This window comes from Muscardinus avellanarius, assembly GCF_963383645.1.
Source record: "Muscardinus avellanarius genome assembly, chromosome: 1".
Classification (NCBI taxonomy): domain Eukaryota; kingdom Metazoa; phylum Chordata; class Mammalia; order Rodentia; family Gliridae; genus Muscardinus; species Muscardinus avellanarius.
The window spans coordinates 80035792-80059478 of NC_137786.1; the positions used below are offsets into that span (position 1 = coordinate 80035792).

Sequence of the window (23687 nt, forward strand, 5' to 3'; positions counted from 1 at the left end):
TTCAAGTTTAACAGCATTATTAACTCAATGAGTTAGGATTCTTTGTTTGATAAAACATACCTGCATTCTATGGCATGATGTTTCATATCCCAAGTATTAGGTTATTTAACTCAGAACTTAATTAATAAGTTTAAAGATAAAGATGCTACTTGAAAATTATGGAAAATTGAGTTCTTTTCTTTAAAATACTATTAGAGATCATTTTTGCTAGCTTCTTCATTTTAAATAGCATGTGAAACAGCATCTTTTAAAAAATTTATTGGTGCACTGTACTAGTACATGATAGTGAGATTAGATTCATAATGATGCTTTCATATATACATATAACATTATTTGGTTTGTTTTCTTCTGCATACTTCCCCTACTCCCTCCCTGATCTCCTTACCACTCTACAGATCTCTCTGACAATTTTCATGAGAACTATTTTCATATAATTTAATTAGGAGTTTCTACTTGGATATCAGAGAGTTAAAATTCAAGGTGGAAATAAACAAAATGAATTAAATTCATTGATATCAGTTTAGATGACTTGACAATTATGGGAATTTGTTACTGGGTTCTTTCATTTAGTAAAGAATTTCACCACTCAAGGTTAAATCATTATTTCTCAAAAGAAATACATAAAATGCTAGCCTACAAGAATAGCAAAAACTATTTCTTATGATCCTATAAGCACTGTTAAATATATTTTGCATATAGCATATACTACTTACTTTCATTAAAAGCATATTCAAATCCTTCCAGGGTATCAGGAAAATCAAGAGGTGGTTCATCTTTTTTCATTAGTTCATCCAAATCTATTCTAGATAATAGATCTAGAAAAATATGAAACATATTCATTTTCATAGATAATAATAAATATTATACTTCTATAATTATATACTATTTTAATTATTATTTTTTTCTATTAGATCAATTCTTATGAATTCTTTAACTATTAGCAATATTCAATACTTAAGGTCCCAAAATACTAAAATGAAATACAGTATCAGCATACACACTTTAAAAGTCATAATTCTCTCAAAACAATCACAACTCAGATCATACAAACCAGTATATCAAATTATTAATATTCCTTCAAAATAGACAGCTATGAACTTTACCTTATTAACCTCATTATATAGATTAAAAGTTTTAGATATTAATATGACTTCTAAAATATCATTAAATAAACACATGGATGAGGGAACTTATTATTAATCTTAATACTTGCAAGGTAACATGGTATTTCATTTTTAGGGGGAAAGGTGAAAATCAAACATGCTAACTGAAGAAAATTTATGGACACAAAAAAATTCCTATTCTTAAAATGATATGAATTTGCACATTCCAAAGCAAATCTGTCATTGAACCATTTATTTTATTTATTTTCTTTTAAATTTTTTTCAGTACTGGGGATTAAACCCAGGGACATTCTTCCTCTGAGCTGCACCACAGCCCTGGTTTTCTATTCTTTATTTTGAAACAGTGTCTCACTAAGTTGCAGATGGCCTCACTAAGTAGCCAAGGCAGGCTGCGAACCTGTAATCCTCCTGTCTCAACCTCCGAACTACTGGAATTACAAGCCTGCAACATCAAGCCCCGCTCCCTTTCTATATCTATTGTTCATAAGTAACTGGGTCTGGCCTACTCTCAAAGGTGGAGGAAAATAATTATGTTCTACCTTCTGGAGTAAGAACGTCTACATAAGTTATTTGTAATTCTTCTGTATGAAAAATTCATTTGTCTGTATTTATATAATTATTCAAACATTTTATCAGTATGGACTCATGGATATTTACTGTATACTTTAAAAATTAAATCCTATATCATTTTATCATATTTTTCCTCAAATTGTTCCAGCAATAGCCACTACATTCAGTTGTCTACCATGTCTCATTAACATTTTATTTTTTTGTTCTTTAAGCATTATCTTTCCTTCTATTACTACAAGAGGCATACCTTGTATCCTCCCTAAAACTGATCTCTTAACAAGCACTTAATGAAATATTCCAGGCTCAAATTAGGATGAGACAAAAGTTCTCATTATATCTTATCAGAGAGACATTTCTAAAATTAGAAAAATAAAAAATTTCAAATTTATTCAGTTGCAAAAGATATCAAATCATTTTTTGTCAGACCAAAAACAATTGGTTTTGCATTTCTTTATTATAATTCAAGTTCCTGAAGAAAAAAGCTCCTAGAATATGTTGTAAGAAAACTAGTTCTTTTCTTACAAAGGAAGTATCTCAAAAATAACACAATTTCTATCTCTTACAGAGATATAATCAATCCATCTCTATGGTAATATAATCAAAATGTGTTAAGAGAAAAAGGTATGTTGTCTACCTCTGGTCTTTAGTCTCTCTCTGTAGACCATGAAGAAAGTCATAAAAATTTTCATTAACAAATGTTTATTATTGTTTAAACTCCTTACCAAATAATTCTCCACTCACAAAAATGTATACCATTTTCATCATTATGAAAAAGTGTTTGCAAACTCTAGTAAAACAGAAATGTCATATTGAGCTTTGAAGGGGATGTATGCTAACAATTCCTATTCATTAGTTCACCATTGCCAAACTATGGAACCAGCCAAAATGTCCATCAACAGATGAATGGATTACAAAACTGTGGTATATGCACACAATGGAATTTTACTCAGCCATAAAGAAAAACACAATTACATCATTTACAGGGAAATAGATGGAACTGGAGGACATTATGCTAAGTGAGATTAGTCAGTCACAAAAAAGAAGAAATCGGATGTTTTCCCTAATATTGAAAGCTAGAGAGAAATGGGAGGAACTATAGATGAAGAAGGAGATCCTATAGAAAAGCAAATAAGGCAACCTAGCTGAGGAGATGGGAGGGGGGAAGAGGAAAACTTTCTAAAGCACATGATGTACTTAAACAAATATATCAAAGTCAATCACTAAGCCAAGCATGGGAAGGAGGGATGGGGAGGGAACGGGATGGGGATTGGGTAAGGGCTAATTGGATGATGTGTGCATATATGTCTCCATAAGTCTTTTATCCCATTAAGATGTATGACTACAACACACTAATAAAAAAGTTAAAAAATACAAACAAAATTTTAAAAAGTTCCAAACACCATGTAAATCTTTGCAAAACAAAGTAAAGCTTGACATTTTCAATATGAAAAGGTGGCTTAGAGTGACTAAAAGATTCTCACTTCTCTCCTAGTAAGTTGATGCTCTGGGGCAAAACCAAATTCCTTCATTTCACAGTTATCTTCTATAACGCAAAATTGAGAAAACTTTTTAACTAGATACATAGAAACTATTCAGTATATGAGTAGATATGCTGTGTCTAATAATAGCCATTTCCTGTTTCAATCACCTTAATCAGAAAATACAGCCTTACACCTACATATCACTTACATCTGTTTATTACTTTAAAAAAATATCAAAATATTTTATATACATATAGCTCCTAAAATCTAACTCATTGCCCCTTCAGAATTATATCAATTCTATGTCTTATCAATTTTATAATATTCTATTTCTCATTTTTCTGCTGTTATTAATAATATAAAGTATGCTTTTGCTTTGCTTGAAATGTTCTTTTAAATGATAAAAATGAACAGCTAAATTAAAAGGCATTCTTCAAATTTTTCCTCTGTCACCTAGAATCCCTGATACAGCCATTTTTTATTTCACTAGCATTGAGAAGGCAGAAAACTGTCAGAATTATTTTTCTGCTTTGTAAAAGAAAAGCAATACTGTAAAGTTTCATTCTATTCAGAAGTTGGGTCCCAAATGCAGTGGATTATACAAAAATCAAGGATATTTCCATTAAAATCCTTACGATCACCTATAAACTATAGTAAAATAGTAGAATTAAGTCTATATAATCTGAAGCAGCTTTTTTTCTAAAACATGGCTCTGGTCATTAAAGTGATTGAGCAACTAGAATTCTAAGCTTCAACTAAGAACATGCAACAACTGTCGAAAAATACACATTCATGCCCTGAAGTATTCAAAGTATAGACTCAAACAGATATAAACCAGCGTTCACAGCCATTGTTCATTATCATCAAAAGGTAGAAATAGCCCAACTCTATATAAACAGATATATGGTATAATGGATAATATGTCAATCTGACCAAATACAAGGTACCCAGACATCTTGTTAAACATTAGTCTGGGTGTGTCCACAAGAATATTTTCTGAATAAAATACTTGGATGGGTAGACTAAGCAAAGCACTCCCCTCTCCAGTGTGTATGGGCCTCATCCAAACAAAGGCAGGCCTGAACAGAACAAAAAGGCTGAGTAAGGAAGAATTCACTCTCTGCCTGATTACCTTTGAGCTTGGACATTGGTTTTTCTTCTGCCTTCAGTGTTGTACTGAACTTAACACTACTGGCTCTCCTTCAGACCTTTGGATTTGGATTTGAACTAAATCAACTCCCATAGGCCTCCAGCTTGCCAACTGAAAACGGACTTGTCAGCTTTTATTATTATAAGATTCTTTATAAGAAATCTCTTTTTGCACCAATAAAAGGACAAAAATAAATAAATGAATATGTTTAAAAACAAGTAAAAAATAAAAACATTTAAAATTAAAAATAAATATCCTTATATACACATACACATATATACATACATATGTATACACATACACACACACATACACACACAAAATTGGTTGTTTCTCTGAAGAACTATGGCTAATAGATATGGAAAATCAAACTATGGCATATACATAGAATAAAATATTCAGCTTTAAAAAGGAAAAAGAGAAAAGGATACAACATGGACATACTTTACTTTGAAGACAGTATGTAAAGTGAAATAATCTATCACAAAAGGACAAATATTATATAGTTCCACATATATGAGGTTCCTAGAGTAATCACTATTCATAGAGATAAAAATTAGAGTAGCAGTTTTCAGAGGACGGGGGTGGGAAGAGAATGGAAGTCACTGTTTAATGGATACAGTTTTAGTTCTGCTAGGTAGAAGGAGTTGTACAGATGGATGGTATGATGGTTAGTCTGAATTGTCAGCTTGACTGGATCATGAAACACCTATGATTGTGTGACTTTGGGTATGTTGATGAGATGATTGGTTTATATAATGGCAGACTGGAGAGAAAGTCCTGCCCTGAATGTAGGCAGCACTGTTCTGATAGGAGCAGGACCTGAGTACAAGAAAGAGAAAGCTGCATGTATGGTTCTTCCTCTGAGATATTGGCCTCCAGCTCTTTGAACTTGACCTTCGCCATCTTTTCTGAGAGATTTTCCTGGCCTTTCCATCTTGGAATGGGACTGAATTAGTGGTCACTCCGATTATGAGACTACAGCTTTTGGACCACTTAGCCAGCTGCTTGGTTCTTCCAGCTGTCCTTGTGCAGGAGGAAACCTAAAATGACCCTGTAAAATGACCCTGTAAAATGACCTTTGGACTGTAAGCTGATATGGTAAGTCCCCTTTATCCTAGACATGTCCTGTGGGTTCTGTTACTGTAGCAAACACTGATCCATAGAGATGATGAATGTACTTAATGCCACAAAACTTTATACTTAATATGGTAAGCTGTAAAAATTATGTATATTTACTACACTAAACAAAATACCATTTGATTTCTCTATGTATTAAAATTGTAGCAGCTAAATGAGTAAACTATTACTGGAATTCTATTTCTGAGTAAAATTGATTAATATGAAATAGATTTTTCCTACTGTCCTCAAACAACCAGAAACCAGGATGCTGCATGTGAAAGAACAGTTTCAGAGGATGCACAGAGGCAGAGCTTGTTCACTGGGAAGAGAAACAAATGACACCAAACCTTTGACTGCCCTAGTTTACTGCCTGGAGTCAGTGGAAGGCACAGCGGGAAGGAGAAGCCCAAACAAAGAAGGAGAATCACGCTAATCTAGGAGACAGAGATCAGAATTTGAACAATCCAAAGTAGCTAGATTTGTGAGCAGGAAACAAGAGTGAAGGGAACTGCTTATAGAGAAAGACTGCTGAGCACAGCTACAGAGATTCCATCCTGCCTTTTACTGTGTATTTATCCATACACATGGAAGGAGGAAAAATAGGCACAAATAGGAAAAACAGCAGGCTGAACAATTCCTAGAGTATACATACACAGGGCTATAAATAGTCTTTGTGCTCATTAGCCAGAATGGAAAAACTTTGAAATATATGAGATACCAGATAGAGCGCTCAGCAGTTCTTACCTTACTACTGTAGTAGACCGAATTATTCCTAGAAAACAGACTACGCTAAACTGTCCTATCAAAGATTAAAAAACAAGCCTAAGCCTCAAAAAAAGAGCAGAATATAAATGCCTGCCAGAACAAACTCTAACATCCTTTAAAAAAACTACCAAAAAAATTATGAAGCACCAACCTGTTATTTAAAGGAATACAACAAAATTCAGTGTCTAAATCATGTAAAATTTACAATGTCTGGCAAACATACAAAGACAAAGAAAATTATGAACCATAGCAAGAGGAAAACCAATCAATAAACAAAAAATGTTAAAGATGAAAAAATTAGCATCAAAGGATGATAAATATCTATTTCAATACAGTCTCTATGTCCAAAATCATAGGACAAACCATACGTATACTGAAGTGAGAAATGGAAGACATACTTTTAACTTCAATATATGAAAAATACAATATCTAAATTTTTATAACTAATAAATTAATGGCAAAAGAAATTACAAAAGATGAGATCAACATACTTTGAGCTCTAACAAAAGATCTATACAAGATGAAGGGCACAGAGAAAAATAAAATGAAATAAAGCATCATTGGCCTGTAGAGCAATCTAAAACAGTCTACAGTACAAGTGGGTCCAAGATTTTTAAAAAATATCAATGTTCAAAGGAATGTTGGGGACAAAGAGGAAAAAAAACAGCTTTTAAATGAATAATTTTTTTCTAAATATGATAAAAAAGTTAAAGATCACAAATCCAAGCAAAATATACATTGAGAAAATAATACAAAGGTACATTACAATTAAGTTTCTGAAAATAAGTGATAAAAATAAAATTGTAGAGGCAGGTAGAAAAACATGCTATTACATATAGAAACCAAAGATAAGAATGACAAAATACTTATTTGAAGTTAGGCAAACCAGAAGACAAGGAGTAACCTCTTTCAATTAAAACAAGAAATATAATCAAAATTATCTTTCAATAAAAGAGATAAAGATTTTTCACTTCCATAAAAGCTAAAAGAATCTATTGTAAGCAAACCCGTATAACAAAAATATAAAAAAGTTCTTTAAGTACAAATTATATCACATAGTAATATGGATCTACGCAGAAAATAGAGGTATTCCACAATAAAAAAAAAGGAAAAGAAAGAAAAGATGGAGGGAGGGTAAGAAAAAGAGAAAAAAAGAAAAAACTGATAATAAAAGCATTTTCTTAATGTTAAATCTCTTTGAGGCCAAGTGTGATAGTGCACGCCTATAATTCAACATCATTAGCCATCAGAGAGATGCAAATCAAAACTACACTGAGATTCCACTAGCCCCAATCAGAGTGGCAAGCATAAAGAAGTCAAATAACAACAAATGCTGGCAAGGATGTGGGGAAAGAGGAACGTTTACACTATTGGTGGAAGTCCAAACTAGTTCAGCCACTATGGAAATCAGTGTGGAGATTCCTTAGAAAACTGGGAATGAATCCACCATATGATCTGGCTATATGATTCTGAGGGATCTTTTTAAAGGGGTTGAAATCAGAGAACTGCAGTAACATACCCATGTTCATAGCAGCACAATTCATAATAACCAAAATATGGAAACAACCTAGGTCTCCATCAATAGATGAATGGATTGCAAAATTATGGGAAATACACACAATGAAATTCTACTAAGCAATAAAGAACAAAATCATGCCATTTGCAAGAAGATGGAAAGACCTGGAGAACATTATGTTAAGTGAGATCAGCCAAGCACAGAAAGAGAAGGGACATATGTTTTCTCTAATATTCAGGGAGTACTTAGGGAAACCAGAGAAACTCCAGATAATGGAAGAAAAACTTCAGCAAAACTAGAAAGGGTAGAAGAGGAAGAAGGCTGAGGTTAATTAGTGAAGAAGCTACAATCGATTATGTGTATGAGTGAATGTAGCATGGTCAACTTGGACACTCATTGTTGGGAAGGGAGAAAAAGGAAAGGCGGGGAGTCAGGGGGCAAGGGTACCAATCAACGTGTGAATGTATGCCATTTTCACTATGACCTAAATAAAAATACAATAAAATATAAAAAAAATAAAAACACCAGTTCTGCCCCTAATTTATTTATACCTTTAAATGAAATCCTATCAAAATCTTAGTAAAAGGCTGAGCGTGGTGGTGCACGCTTGAAATCCCAGCATTCGGGAGGCTGAGACCAGAGGATCACAGTTCGCGGACAGCCTCAGCTACTTAGTTGGCCCTCTACAACTTAGTGAGACCCTGTTTCAAAATAAAGAATAAAAAAAATAGGGCAGGGGGTGTAGCTCAGGGGTCAAATGCCCCTGGGTTCCATCCCCAAATACACACACACACACACACATACACACACACACACACACACAATTCTTAGTAAAGCCTTTGAAAACACAGAGATGTATATGTATATAAAAGTCAAAGAACACAGTATTTATAAAAAATAAAAAATAAAATAGGAATAACTCTGTTCCATGTTAACATACAATAATTATAGCTATGTAATTAAGACAGTGTAGTAGATGCAAAGATTCATAGAAGAAAATAGAGAACTCAAAGCAGATCCACCCAAATGTACCCAATTCATTTTGAAAAAGGTGAAAAAGCAAATCAATGGTAGAATGAGTTTTTTTTATTACAAATATTGCCAACACAAATGGACATCAAATGACCAAAAAAGCCCACCTCAACTCACATTGTACAACTTACATAAAAATAAATTAAAAATAGATCATTAATTTATATGCAAAACCTAAAACAGTAAAACTTTAGAAGCCTACAAGAGTAAATCTTTAGAAATAAATTCAAAATAGATTATTAATTTATATGTGAAGCCTAAAATAGTAAAACTTCATTGGCACATAAATATAATCTCAGTAATTGGGAGGTTAAGACAGAAGGACCTCAAGTTCAAGGCCTGGCTCAGCAACTTAGTGAGACCCCCAGCAAGACAACAAGACCATCTTTCAAATTAGAATACAAAAGAGGATGAGGGTATAGCTCAGAGGTAAAATGCCCCTAGGTTCGATACCATCTACCAAGAAAAACTTGTAGATGAAAACATAAGAGATCTTCATGAACTAGATTTAGGGAAAGAACTCTTTTGCATGACACCCAAAGCATAATCCATTAAAAGAAAAATGATAAATGGATCTTCATTAAATTAAAAACTTTTCCTATGAAAGATCTTTTAAAAGTATAAAAAACAAACCACCAACTGAGACAAATTACAAAACCACATATCCAATAACAACTTCTTTCTAGGATATATTAAAGACTCAAAACTCAATAGTTAAAAAAAGAACTAGAGGAGTAGCTCAGTGACAGTGAGTTGGCTTAACAGTGGTGATGCTCTTAGTTCAATCCCCAACACTGCAAAAAATATAAAAAGAAAAAATTAATAATGCTTGCTCACTTTCTATGGGTGTGTATATATATTAATGTATATAATGTGTATGTAATGTATATGTAATTTCTCAATAAATTATATATATATATATATATATATATATGAAGATTTCAATTTAAAACTTCCTACAAATAGAATAAGTAAGAAGTTAAAAAAAAACCTGGGCCAATATAGCTTTGCTGATTTTTACCCAACAGTTTAAAAAGAAATAATATTATTTCTATATAAAGTCTTTCAGAAAAGAGAATAGAAGCCGGGCGTGGTGGCCCATGCTTGTAATCGCAGCATTCGGGAGGTTGAGACCAGAGGATCGTGGTTTGCAGACAGCCTCAGCTACTTAGTGAGGCCCTTTGCAATTCAGTGAGACCTGGTTTCAAAATAAAAGAATAAAAAATTGGGCAGGGGGTATAGCTCGGAGGCCAAATGCCTCTGTGGGTTCCAGCCCCAGACCCACAAAAAAGAAAAAAAAAAGAAAAGAAAAGAAAAAGAAAACAGAATAGAAGAAAATACTTTTCAACTCAATTTAAAAAGCCAAGAATATCCTGACTTCAAAACTAATAAAAAAATTTTATATGAGAATTAAAAAATAATATATCTCATACAGATATAGAAATCCTCAACAAATATTTAGCAAACAGAATCCAGAAGTATATACAGTAATACATTATGTCCAAACAGGTTATTCCAGCAATGCAAGCTTGCTCTTACATATGAAAATCATTCAGTGTAATTCTCTAAAGCCTGGACTTCAGGTTCCAGAATGTCAGCTGCAGACTGGATTTAGGTAAGCTCCAATATTTTTTTTGTCCTCTTTATATTGGTGCTACCTGATATATATTCTATTCATGGAAAGTAGCAAGAGCTCAATAGTTGACAAGTAAGATCACATAAGCACAGTATGAGGCTCTGCATTAGCTGTTCATTTCTGTAGCAGAATACTTGAAATAACTTGAAAAGGGAAATGGTTATGGTGGCTCAGAGGTTTGGATATCTGTCTTTGATTGGTTCGTCCCACTGCATCTGGGCCTATGGAGGCTTAGTACATCAAGGTGGGAACACAAAGTGTAGAAGACTATTGACCTCATAGTAGCAGAAAATCAAAGAAAGAAAAGAGAAAATTTGAGACCCATAGTCCCCTTTGAAGCACAACTGAATGACATAAAACTTCTCCCATGGCCTACATTATAAAAGTTTCAACCACCTCCCATTAGTATCAAGCTACAAATCAATCCCTTATCAAATGTGCCCTTGACATATGTTCCAGATCCAACTATAGCAAGATATGCTCACCTCATGTCCATTTGCAATCCATGATTCACATTAACCAACCTGTAAAAGCAATTTACTTGGCCAAATACTTCAAATAGAAAATAGATTCTTCCCCAAAAGAGCAAGGAAAAGTAATATTTACACAATTATATTAAAGGGTATCACAAATTATGTCGAAACTAAAATTATTGTACCGAAATATACAGAATTTTTAACAAAGGCTAAATTTGCTAAAAATTTTTAACAAAAAATTTTAGCAAAGTACTTGCATTCTAGGGGTGAGGGTAGAGGGTGAAATGTAAATCAAATCGAATCAACATGAAGTTAAAGGCCTAATTATAAAATATCTTTCCAGAAATCAGGAAAAAATTAGTTGAAAAAAATCAATGAATGTGGCAGACAAAATTAAATCCTATAAAAGTGGAAAAGAGAAAAGGTAATTTTTATAAGCAATGAAAAAACTCCCTAAAAAGGTATCCTATTGCCAAGGAGATGCCTGATATTGTGCCTTCTTTTAATAACTATCATCATCTTCATCCTAACCATCTTTATCATCATAATTATCATAGCAAACTAGGTTAAACTATTTTATTCCAGAATGCTCTGCCTCATTTGTGCTCAAGTTTCATCTGCCTTTTTTTCCCCACAAAAATAATCTAATGGTGTCAACTTGGTGCATCTGATCCAGCAAGATCTACTGACACTGTGGCCCCAAGAAATATTCAGCAATGAAGACAATGACTTAATGTGGAATAAGTGGCTGCAGATCTTCAGCATCTTAAGCTGTCAGCACTTCACTTCAGGTATGACAGAGATCCAATATTCTGGATGTTCACCAGAATCTGCACCAGCAACAGTGCACTTTGCCCTCTACAGACCCAGAGAAGTGCTCCACAGTAGAACAAGGGTGGGATGATAGTAGACCCAGTTTTCAAAATTAGTATCAAAGTGTGAATAGAGGCTGGACCCATGCAAGAGGGAGAACTCCAAATTCTGACCTTCAATAGGATGAAAGGTCTCATGGAAAGTGTACTGGAAATAAAAAAAGAAATTGGGGCTTTAAGAAAGAACTAGAAAGTTCTTTCTTTCTGGTTATTTCATTGAAGTTATTTCATTCAAAGTTAAGGAGTAAGTAAATAAATTGAAGACAGAAATAGAAAACAAGTCTGGAAGGTCAGATACATTGAAAACAGAATATCACTCTTAAAAGACAGTTCATTCAAATCTGAAACCACAGTCAACAGTACAGAGGACAATTCCAACAACAGAATCTGAACATCCAACAAGTATGGGACAATACAAAGTTTCCTAACTTACAGATACAAGGCACTAAAGAAGGGATAGAGGCACAGACCAAGGGTAGCCATATCTCTTCAGAAAAATAATTTCAGAGACTTTTAAAAACATGGAAAAAGACTTGAACATTCATAAATAGGAGAGACACTGAACACCTTTAAGATAAGATCAAAGAATCTTTGATATCACACCACATAATAATCAAAATGACTAACAAAAAAGGCCATAAAAAATTCTTAAAAACAGTGAGAACAAATAATAGGTGACACTCAGGAGCAAAAAAATAAAAATCACTCCAGACTTCACAACTCATGTCATGCATGCCAGGAGGAAATGGTATGAAGTACTCAAGAGCCTGGAAGAAAAAACTTCCACCCAAGATGGCTATATCCAGCAAAAATAGCATTAAAAAATTATAGAGAAATAAAACCATTCCAAGATAAGCAAAAACTTAAATTCATGACTACCAAGCCAGCACTAGAGAAGAGGCTGGGAGTGGTGGTGCACGCTTGTAATCCCAGCATTTGGGAGGCTGAGACCAGAGGATCATGGTTTGCGGACAGCCTTAGCTACTTAGTGAGGCCCTTTGCAACTCAGTGAGACCCAGTTTCAAAATAAAGAATAAAAAATAGGGCTGGAGGTACTTCTTGGAGGTAGAATGCCTCTGGGTTCCATCTCCAGTACTGCAAAAAATAAATAAATAAATAAATAAATAAATAAATAAATAAAACATCAGAAGAGACAAAACAGTGAAGTTCTTATTAATGAAAGGAACAATTCAGCAAGAAGATATGATAGTACACATTTATGCCCCAAATGTGGGTGCACCCACATTTGTAAAACAAACTCTTCAGGATATTAGGTCTCAAATAGAACCAAATAATTGGGCAAGCCAGGCATGGTGGCACATGTTTGTAATCCCAGCTTTCGGGAGGCTGAGATCAGAGGATCGTGGTTCATGGACAGCCTCAGCTACTTAGTGAGGCCCTCCGCAACTTACTGAGACCCTGTTTCAAATTAAAAAGAACAAAAAATAAGGCAGTGGGTGTAGCTCAGAGGTCCAATGCCCCTGAGTTCCATCCCCAGACCCCAAATAAATAAATAAATAAATAAATAAATAATATTGGGGACTTCAACACACCACTGATGCCACTAGGCCAATTTCCAAGGTAAAAGATGAATAAAGACTCTTCAGACCTAAATAAAACTATAAACAATTGGAACTAATAGACACATACAGAATATTTCAGCCAACAATAGCTGAGTACATATTCTTCTCAGCCAACCATAAAACCTTCTCCAAAACAGACCACATCCTGGGCCACAAAGCAAACACCAGAAAATTCAAAAGATGTAGTATAATTCCTGAATCTTTTCAGATTACAACAGAATGAGAGTAAAAAATTAACAACAGAAAGACCAAAATTAAATTACATAAATAAATGGAGACTGAATGATACACTCCTGAATAAGAGAAGAATTATGGGGAGAAATTTTAAAAATTCCTGAAATTAAACAAAAATAGACACAAAACATACCAAAATCTATGGAATACTTTGAAGGCAGTGTTAAGAAAAATATTTATAGAACTGAGTGCCCACAAAAAAAAGAAAGTTGCCAAATAACCTAATGACACGTCTCAAGGATCTAGAAAAACAGGAACAGTCTAATTCCAAAGCCAGCAAAAGGTAGGAAGTAATTTAAATCAGAGCAAAAATAAATGAAATAGAAAATAAAAATACAAAGAATTAACAGAACTAAAACCTGGTTTTTTGAAAAGATTAATAAGATTGTCAAACCCTAGTCAACCTAACCAAAGAAAAGAATCAACTTCAATTATTAAATCAGAAATAAAAAAAGAGAGATCACCTTCATCAGAAGTTTCATCAGAAACTATTTTAAAAACTTATACTCCAATATACCGAAAAACATGGAAGAAACTGACAGATTCCTAAGCACATATAACTTACCTAAATTGAACCAAGAGGACATAGAAAACCTAAACCAACCAATAGCAAGCATAAAAGTAGAAACAGCAATAAAAAATCTGCCATGAAAGAAAAGCCCAGGTTCAGAAAAATTTCCAGCTGAATTCTACAAAACTTTTAGAGAACTAAACTCAATACTCCACAAGTTGTTCCATGAAATCAAAAGTGATATAATTTTTCCAAACTCCTTCTAGGAGGCCAGTAACACATTAATACCAAAACCAAATAATGATACCTCAAGAAAACTACAGACCAATATCATTGATAAACATAAATGCAAAAATTCTAAACAAAATACTAGCTATATGCATTCAGACCATATCAAGAAAATTGTACATCACAATCATTGGTTTCATCCCAGACAATCAAGATTGGTTCAACATATGCACATCAGTACATGTCATTCACTACATAAATAAAACTGGGAATAAAAATCACATGATCATATCAAAAGATGCCGAAAAAGCTTTTGACAAAATCCAACACCCATTCATGTTAAAGATACTGCAGAAGATTAGAATAGAAGGAACTTATCTCAATATCATTAAGGCAATATAAAATAAACCTAAAGTCAACAAATCAAGTGGGGAAAAGTACTGCAAGAATTCCCTCTAAAATCAGGAACAAGACAAGGATGCCCACCACTATCACCACACCTTTTAAATATAGCCCTGGAGACACTTGCCACAGCAATAATACAAGAAAAAGATATCAAAGGAGGAGAATTAAAATTATAATTATCTTTATTTGCAGATGACATGATCCTAAACCTAGAAGACCAAAAAAATCTCAACAAAAAGACTACTGGAGTTCATTAACCAATTCAGCAAAGTAGCAGAATACAAAATCAACTTAAAGAATCAGTAGCTTTTTTATTTGCCAACCATGAATCCTCTGAGAAAGAAATACAGAAAACAATACCATTCACTATAACCTTAAAACCAATAAAACACCTAGGAATAAACATAACCAAAAAGGTAAAAGACCTTTACAATTAAAATTATGTAGCACTAAAGAGAAGAAATGAAGATGACCTTGAAAAGTTGAACAATCTCCCTTTCTGTTGGATAGGCAGAATATGTATCATCAAAATGGCCATTCTACCAAAAGTGATCTACAAAATCAATGCAATCCCTATCAAAATACCAATGTCATTCTTCATAGACCTAAAAAATTAGTCACAAATTTCATATGAAGAAACAAAAGATCCAGAATAGCCAAAGCAATTCTCAGCAATAAGAACCATGCAGGAGGGGTCACAATTACTGATTTCAAATTATACTGCAGAGCTAAAATAATTAAAACAGCATGGTGTTGGAACAAAAACAGGCACAAAGACCAATGGAACTGAACAAAAGATACAGAAACAAATCCACATATTTATACTCAACTGTTTTTGACAAAGAGGCCAAATACACATGCTGGAGAAAAAAAGACAGCCTTTTCAACAAATGGTGCTGGGAAAACTGGCTGTTAATTTGCAGAAAAATGGGACTAAATTCTTATCTCTCAACCTGCATAGGAATCAACTCAAGATGGATCAAAGACCTGGAAGTTAGACCAGATTGAAACTATTAGAGTAGGGCATAGGTTCAACACTCCAACATATAGGCACAGGTAATAATTTCCTCAACAAGACCTCCAAAGCACAAAAAAATTAAAACAAGAATTAACAAGTGGGATGGCATCCAAACAAGAATTAACAAGTGGGATGGCATCAAACTAAAAACTTTCTGCTCATCAAAGGAAATCACCAAGAGTCTAAAGAGAAAGCCTACAGAATGGGAGAAGGTCTTTACAAGCTATCCCTCTGATGGAGGACTAATATCCAGAGTACGAAAAAGAAAAAACTTTACATTAGAAAAACAAATAACCCAACCAAGAAATGGGCAACTGAATTGAAGAGTCCTTCACAAGAGATACAACTGGCCAATAGACCCATGAAAAACCATTCAACATCATTATCAGGAAGATGTAATTCAAAATTACACTGAGATTCTATCTAACCCCAATCAGAATGGCAATAATAAAGAAGTCAAATAAAAATAAATGTTGGCGAGGATGTGAGTAATTCAGAACTCTTTTACACTGTTCTTTACAGAGCAAACTAGTTCAGCTACTATGAAGATCACTGTGCAGTTTCCTTAGAAACTGGGAATGAATCCACCATATACTCTGGCTATACCACTACTGGGTATCTTTCCAAAGGGTTAAAACAAGAAAACTACAGTAATATATGCATACCCATGCTCATAGCAGCACAATTCACAATTTCTAAATTATGGAACCAACCTAGGTGTCCATCAACAGATGAATGAATTACAAAATTATGGTAAATACACACAATAGAATTCTACTCACCAGTAAAGAACAAAATTACATCATCTGCAAAAAGATAAAAAGACCTGGAGAACATTATGTTAAGTCAGATTAGCAAATCACAGAAGGTGACAGGTCATATGTTTTCTCTAATATTTGTGAGATAGGGAGTTTTGGGGATACTAGAGGGACTCTAGATAATGGAGCAGAAACCTCAGTGTAGCCAGGAAGGAAGGGTAGGGGAAGAGGAAGACCGCTGTTTATCAGTGGAAATACTATCATTGACTATGAATATACATGTAAATATAACACTGTCAATCTGGATACCTGGTATTCAAAGAAAGGGATATGGGGTGGGGGCATCAAGTACTGTGTGCATGTATGTCATCGTCAACATGATTTATACTCTGATATGAGGCATTAATGCACCAATAAAAGCATAAAAATTATCTGATGAGATTTTCCCACCATTTATGCCATTATCTGAAGCACCTTTCATTCATAAAAAATTGAGTTATCTTCAAATCTATATTCAAACCATGCAAAGTTGAAACCACAAAAATGAATGACAGACCATAATCATCATGAGTTTATTGTTTTATGCAATACGTCCCAGTTTTTAAGAACTCAAAAATAAATATGCTGTCTTGTTCTAGGAATACAATTTTATTCCATTTGCCAATTTCTTTTTTTTTTTTTTTTTTTTTTTTTTTGCAGTACTGGGGATGGAACCCACGGGTATTCTACCTCCATTTTTTAGTCTTCATATTTTTTGAAACAGGGTCACACTGAGTTGCAAGGGGCCTTGCTAAGTAGCTGAGGCTCTCCACGAACAGCGATCCTCTGGTCTCTGCATCCTGAATGCTGGGATTACAAGCATACATCACCACGTGCAGCACCAATTTGTTCTTCTTTATTGGTGAGTAGAATTCCATTGTGTGGTGGCACATGCCTGTTTCCAAATAATATATATATATAAATGGGTCTGGGAGTGTAGCCCAGAGGTAGAAGGGTTCCATGCCCAGTACAATCAAAATAAAAAAATTTTGAGTATCTTCTTAAAAATTACTTAAAACTTTTATTAATAGGTGCACTCAATTTATTCACTTTTTTGAAAAATCATTGTACACTTATATTGGACATTAAAAAAAGTTCTTAAAAATCTCAAATTAATCATATATGAAACAATTCAAAACCCTGTAAAGGTAGATCATTGAAAACCAGGCTTTAAAACACACACACGACTTCCGGGAAGATGGCGACCGAGAAAAGCGGGACTTAAGAGCCCCGCTAACAACCAATCTCCATTACCACAAAATCAGCGCCTTTCAGAGCCAGAAAACACCATCACCAGAGAAACAAAAAAATCATCAGGCTCCAGAGAGAAAGCAGACTGAGAACAGAGCTCAGAGCCACAGAGGAGATACACCGGCCTCACGCCCAAGGACGCGGCAGCAGCGCCATACTGCTGGCGGCAGCTGCGAATTCACCAGACGGCTACAGCAAGCCGAGGTGAGCCGCTGCGGAACAGCCAGGCAGGATTTTTCAGCACAGGGAACATCTAAAGCTCCCAGTGGCTGAGCTCAGCACATGCTGCAAGAACTCAGAGTGGAATTCAAAAACAAGAAGAAATAAGCCTCACGGCCGAGGGCGTGACAGCGGCGCCATATTGCCACCGGCAGCAGCAGCAGTGAATTCAACAAGTCCAATACAGCTACATCTGCGAACTCAAGAACAGTGAGTCAAATTGCGGGCCACAGAGGAGAAATCCCAGTACTGTACTTCCTGGGACTTGACCCAGTGGGGGAGTGGCGGTGGCAGAGATATCACGCCATAGGAGAACGTGCAAGCTGGCACCCCCCATAGTTTAAAGCAGCCTCTATCGACTCCCTGGGTCGGAGACTCTGTGATACAACCCAGTAAAGGAGTAGTCGGGTCTGAGATACTACAGACTCGAGATCCAGAGCACCTTAAGTGAAGTCATAGTGACCCAAGGGAAGAACCCAGAGAAGGCACAAACTTCCGAAATCATGGGAAAGAGGAATAACACTGGAGCAATGAATGCCCACAACCCCACAACATCAGAACCCGATAAAACAGAAAATCAGAGATTTCTAGAAGATCAAATCAGGAAAATAACTGTATAATAATAGAGGTGCTTCGAAAAGAACTCAGAGAGAGGCAAAAAGAGAGAAAGGATGCAATTAATGAAGTAAAGGCCTCAATTCAAAGTACAAACAACCGATTAGACCACATGGAGGACAGAATCTCGCTCCTAGAAGATGATCATTCCAAAAATGAACGCATAGTTACTAATCTAGAAAAAAATATCCAATAGCAGGAATCTGACATTGAAGAAATATGGGCCCATTTTAAGAGAGCTAACCTAAGAATAACTGGAATAGAGAAGAGAAAAGAAAGTGATACCAAAGGGATCAACAATCTCTTCAAGGAAGGAATAGCAGAAAATTTTCCAAACAGAGAGCAAGAGGTTGATACACAGATCCAGGAAACTTATAGAACCCCCTTTAGACAGGATCGGAGAAGAGGATCCCCACGTCACATAATTGTCAAAATGACCAATGTGGAAGCCAAGCAGAGAATTTTAAAGGCAACAAAAACAAAGGGCAAAGTGATATTCAGAGGCAAACCAATTAGAATCACTTCAGACTTCCCAAACCAAGTCATGAGAGCCAGAAGGGCTTGGAGTAACATATTCCAAACTCTGAAAGAAAACAACTTCCAGCCAAAAATTTCCTACCCAGCAAAACTTTCTGTCAAATTAGATGGAAAAACAAGAAGCTTCCATGACAAACAGAAACTGAAGGAATTTATGTCTTCAAAACCAGCACTAGAGAAAATACTCAAAGAGATTAACTACAAAGAAGAAATAGGTAACACACACCAGAACCAGAGAAACAAGATTTTCCATCCAACAAACAACTAAGATTGGGTATCTGTGGAGATTCATTTTTTATGTTAGTCTAATACCTATCTCTAAATTGTATTGTTTGCCTTTATTGTTGTTATTTTTTAGGATTTCTAATTGGAATATTAATATACCTTTAGATATAGCATTTGGAAATATTTTATCCAATTCTATTAGTAACTTTTAACTCTGTTCACATTGTCTTTGGATATACAATTTTTTTTTATATTTTAGGGAGTTTGTATACTCTTCTGTTGCCTGTGCCATTGAAATCATATCCAAGAAATCACTGCCAATTTCAATGTTGTGAGGTTTTATGACCCAGATTTTCTTCTAAAAGTTTATAGTCTTAAGATTTATATTTAGGTCTTTTATCTATTTTGAGTTAATACTTGTATATGGGATTAGGTAAGGGTCCAATTTTATTCTTTTCCATGTAATTATTATTTTTCAACAATATTTAGTTAAAAGATTATTATTTCCAAATGTTTGTGGAAACCTTGTCAAAAATAACTTGATAATATAGGGAAGAATTTAGCTCTAGGCTTGTATTTAACTCCAATGGTTTATATATCTGCTTTTAGAACAGTATTACACTGTTTCAATTATTGTAGCTTTATATGGTTTGAAATCAGAAAATATATATCTTCTAGCTTTGTTCTTTTTCAAGATCGTTTTGGGTATCTAGAATCCATATTCCATATTAGGATAGATTTTTTTCTGAAAAATAAATAAATAAATACATGATAGTTTCACCTAAAAAAATAGAAAAAAAATATTCTCTGGTAAGAAAGAAAGCAAAAAGAAATATTAAAATGTTATCTTTAAGTCATCAAAAGCTTGGTATCAGACAAATGAAACTGTTATGTGAGATTATCATTTTTAATTTTGGATAAATTGCTATAATACTAGATGTCAACCACTAAGCCAAGCATGGGAAGGAGGGATGGGGAGGGAATGGAGTGGGGATCGGGTGGGGGCTGACTGGGCGATGTTTGCATGTATGTCTACAAAAGTTTGTATCCCACTATGATGTATGAATACAGTGCACCAATAAAATAAATAAAACACACACACACACACACACACACACACACACACACACACACTTGTCATTATCAAAAATAGATCTTTAAGCCGGGCGTGGTGGCGCACGCTTGTAATCCCCGCGCTTGGGAGGCGGAGACAGGAGGATCGCGCAGGTTCGTAGCCAGCCGCGCTGGCGTAAGAGACCCTGTTTCAAAAATATAAAATAGGTTTGGGAGTGTAGCCCAGAGGTAGAAGGGCTTCCAGGAACCCCAGTACCACAAAAAAAAAAAATAGATCTTTAAGTCAAAATAATAAAAATTCCATGTTACGTAGATAGTGAAAACAGTGATCTTCAGAGGTTGGCCTTTGGGAAGTGATTGGATCATGAAGGCTCCATCTCATCAATGGAATCTCATGATGGCATCATAACTGAATGAACTATTGGAAAGGGTAGAAACTATGAAAGGTGGCATCTGGTTGAAGGTCCTTGAGGGAAGCCCCTTGGGATGTTATCTTCTCCCCAGACCCTTCCGGTCCTCCAAGTGAGCTGTTTTGCTCCACCATGAGCTGCCCACCATGATGCCTGGCCACACCTCAGTCCCAGAATCAATGCATTAAAACCTCTGAATGAATGAGACAAAATTAGTCTTTCCTACTCTGTGTTAATTTTTTCAGGTACTTTTTCACAGTGAAGAAAACTAATACACTGGTCTACCTTATTCTGTGGCACACTGGTTGTCAGCACCGTCTCTCAATTTTCCCTGTACTGAAAGATTGGCATACTGTGGTCCTTGCCCACAGGGTATCCACATGTAGCAGTAAGGTGGGAAACTTCATGGCAATAGGGTCGGCATTGTTGTGACTGGCCTTCTGGAGCATTTTCCGAACTCCCTTCTGTTCGCCACTCTCCCATTCTCACGATTCCACTGGACCTCTTCAACATGTCCATATTCGTTATAGTCTGCTGCCCATTTACTACTTTACAGTAATACTAGGGTTTATAACATTTGCTGCTTCTGCACCCTTTCTTGTTTCCTTTAACACTACAAACTCACTAGTCTACTGCTTGCACGGTAAAGATACTTCCTGGGATTATTATTCTTTATTGTAGTTCAGTATACAAATACATCTTATTTGATGTCATTCTTGCTATTAAAAATGAGTAAGTTTGCCCTCCTTTGACTCTTGGCCCTTCTACCTTCCACCACAGGAAAACAGCAAGATGGTCCTTGCCAGATGTCAGCTCCATGATATAATACTTTCCAAACTTTAGAACTGCGAGTGAATAAACTTTGTTTATTACAAATTACTTATCCAGGTGTGGTGGCACACACTGGTAATCCCAGTACTTGGGAGGCTGAGATTGTAGGATCAGAGGTTCAAAGCCAGCCTCAGCTACTTAGTGAGGCCATCTATAACTTGGTGAGATTCTGTCTCAAAATAAAGAATAAAAAATAGGACTGGGGATGCAGCTCAGAGGTAGAATGCCCTTAGGTTTAATCCCCAGTACTGCAAAATAAATAGATAAATAAATAATTAAATAAATAATTAAATCTGCTGTATTGTGTCATAACAGTGCAAACAGATTAAGACAGTTGGCATTTGAGCATTTAGAAAAATCCATAAAACAAGCCAGGCTTGGTGGTGCACGCTTGTAATCCCTGCGCTTGGGAGGCCGAGACAGGAGGATCACGCAGGTTCGAAGCCAGCCTTAGCTGGCTTAAGAGACCCTGTTTCCAAATAAAATATAAAATAGGTCTGGGAGTGTAGCCCGGAGATAGAAGGCCCCTGAGTTCCATCCCCAGTACCACCAAAAAAAAAAAAAGGAAAATTCATAAAACATTTTTTTCACTATCAAATAAAATAATGTTGAAACCTTATACAGTTTACTTAGATGGTCAGACTCTGGGCAAGTTACTAGACAGATTGAAATATATGATACTGGAGAAACTCAACAATAAATATTTCTTTTATAAATAAAATTATATTCAATAGCAATTTTTTTTAAATCCAGAACTCAAATTCCTTATCAATGTCTATGGGAGATTCCTTCTGAAATGTTAACATGAAGGCCTCACATAAAATGTCAATGCCACAAAGACAGAATGTAGGAACAGCCAGATCATTATCCTAACCTGATATGACATTCCAGTCAGCAAAAATATGGTAAGAACTAATCTTGATTCAAAAGATTTAGAGTATTAGTTTTACTAGTAAATGTATGACCTTGAACAAGAACAGAATTAAGAATTCTTACACCTGTAAAATCACAGGATTCTGATTTATTTACTTGGTATGTATGTAGCATTTCAGATACTCTGATAGTTCCTCTGAGGTATACAAATAATTGCAAATAAGTTAGGTACTGATATTGTATAACTGAAGAGAAAGGAAAGGTACCTAAATACAACAACCTTCACTAGGCATAATGACAATTTCCTGAAAAAGCAAATTAAGTGGGTACCTTCCAGTGCTGTGGTCTTTTCTTTTTCATCTGCACCTCCCTGCTGGATTTGTGCCATGTTTATCCAAATTGGCAACAAAATTAAATAACTCAAGAATATAGACATCAGTCTTCAGAAGACAGTCTAGAATGAATGAAAGCAATAAATTAAGCTCTACTCAACTACTACCTACTCCATGAGCACTTGATAGAGCCTATCAGTGGAATAGACTAAGCTCCTATCCTGATATGTCACTTCACTTTGTTAATGACTACACCATAGCTCATATTTTTGCTTGCTTTGCATTATAGTTATATGTGTATTTGTGTATTATGTTCAGCTAGAAGCTTAAAAGTTGCAGATATTTATGGATCATCTTTTTGTCAACATTTGGCTCATGTTGCCAAACACAATACCTTAAACTTAAGATACCTGTAGGTTTGTTGAATTAAACTTTGTCAAATTTACTATTTAGTTTTACTTTGTTATCATCTAACTAAAAGAATTTTAGGTAATTTCAAAATTTTTAAATTTCTTTTAAAGTAAACTCTAAGTTTGGGCAATTTATAAGGTCACAAGGACTAACTCCTGGAACAGGCTGATCAAAGGAGAAAAATAAATATATATGGTGTCTATAAATTACCTATAGTGTCCGGTGTTGTGGTGCAAACTTATAATCCCCAGGCTTGGGAGGCGGAAACAGGAGAATCGCACAGGTTCGAAGCCAGCCATGCTGGCTTAAGAGACCCTGTTTCCAAATTTAAAAAAGTATAAAAATAGGTCTGGGAGTGTAGCCTAGAGGTAGAAGGGTTTCCAGGAACC

General features: G+C 35.0%; 1 protein-coding gene across 2 annotated transcripts in view; it reads right to left on the reverse strand.

The window, feature by feature from the left end:
* The window catches only part of ARB2A (ARB2 cotranscriptional regulator A), a gene marked incomplete at both ends in the record, with an annotated part of 396136 nt that extends 373145 nt beyond the window's left edge, over nt 1–22991 (reverse strand). Inside the window, 2 exons of one of the 2 annotated variants that reach the window (XM_080709998.1) lie at nt 714–815; nt 22886–22991. In XM_080709998.1, the coding sequence (XP_080566124.1) occupies nt 714–815; nt 22886–22991 (208 nt within the window). Of the gene's footprint in view, nt 1–713; nt 816–22885 lie in introns of those variants that run through there. The other variant, XM_080709999.1, reaches the window with a different exon arrangement.
* Nucleotides 22992–23687: the final 696 nt, after the last annotated feature.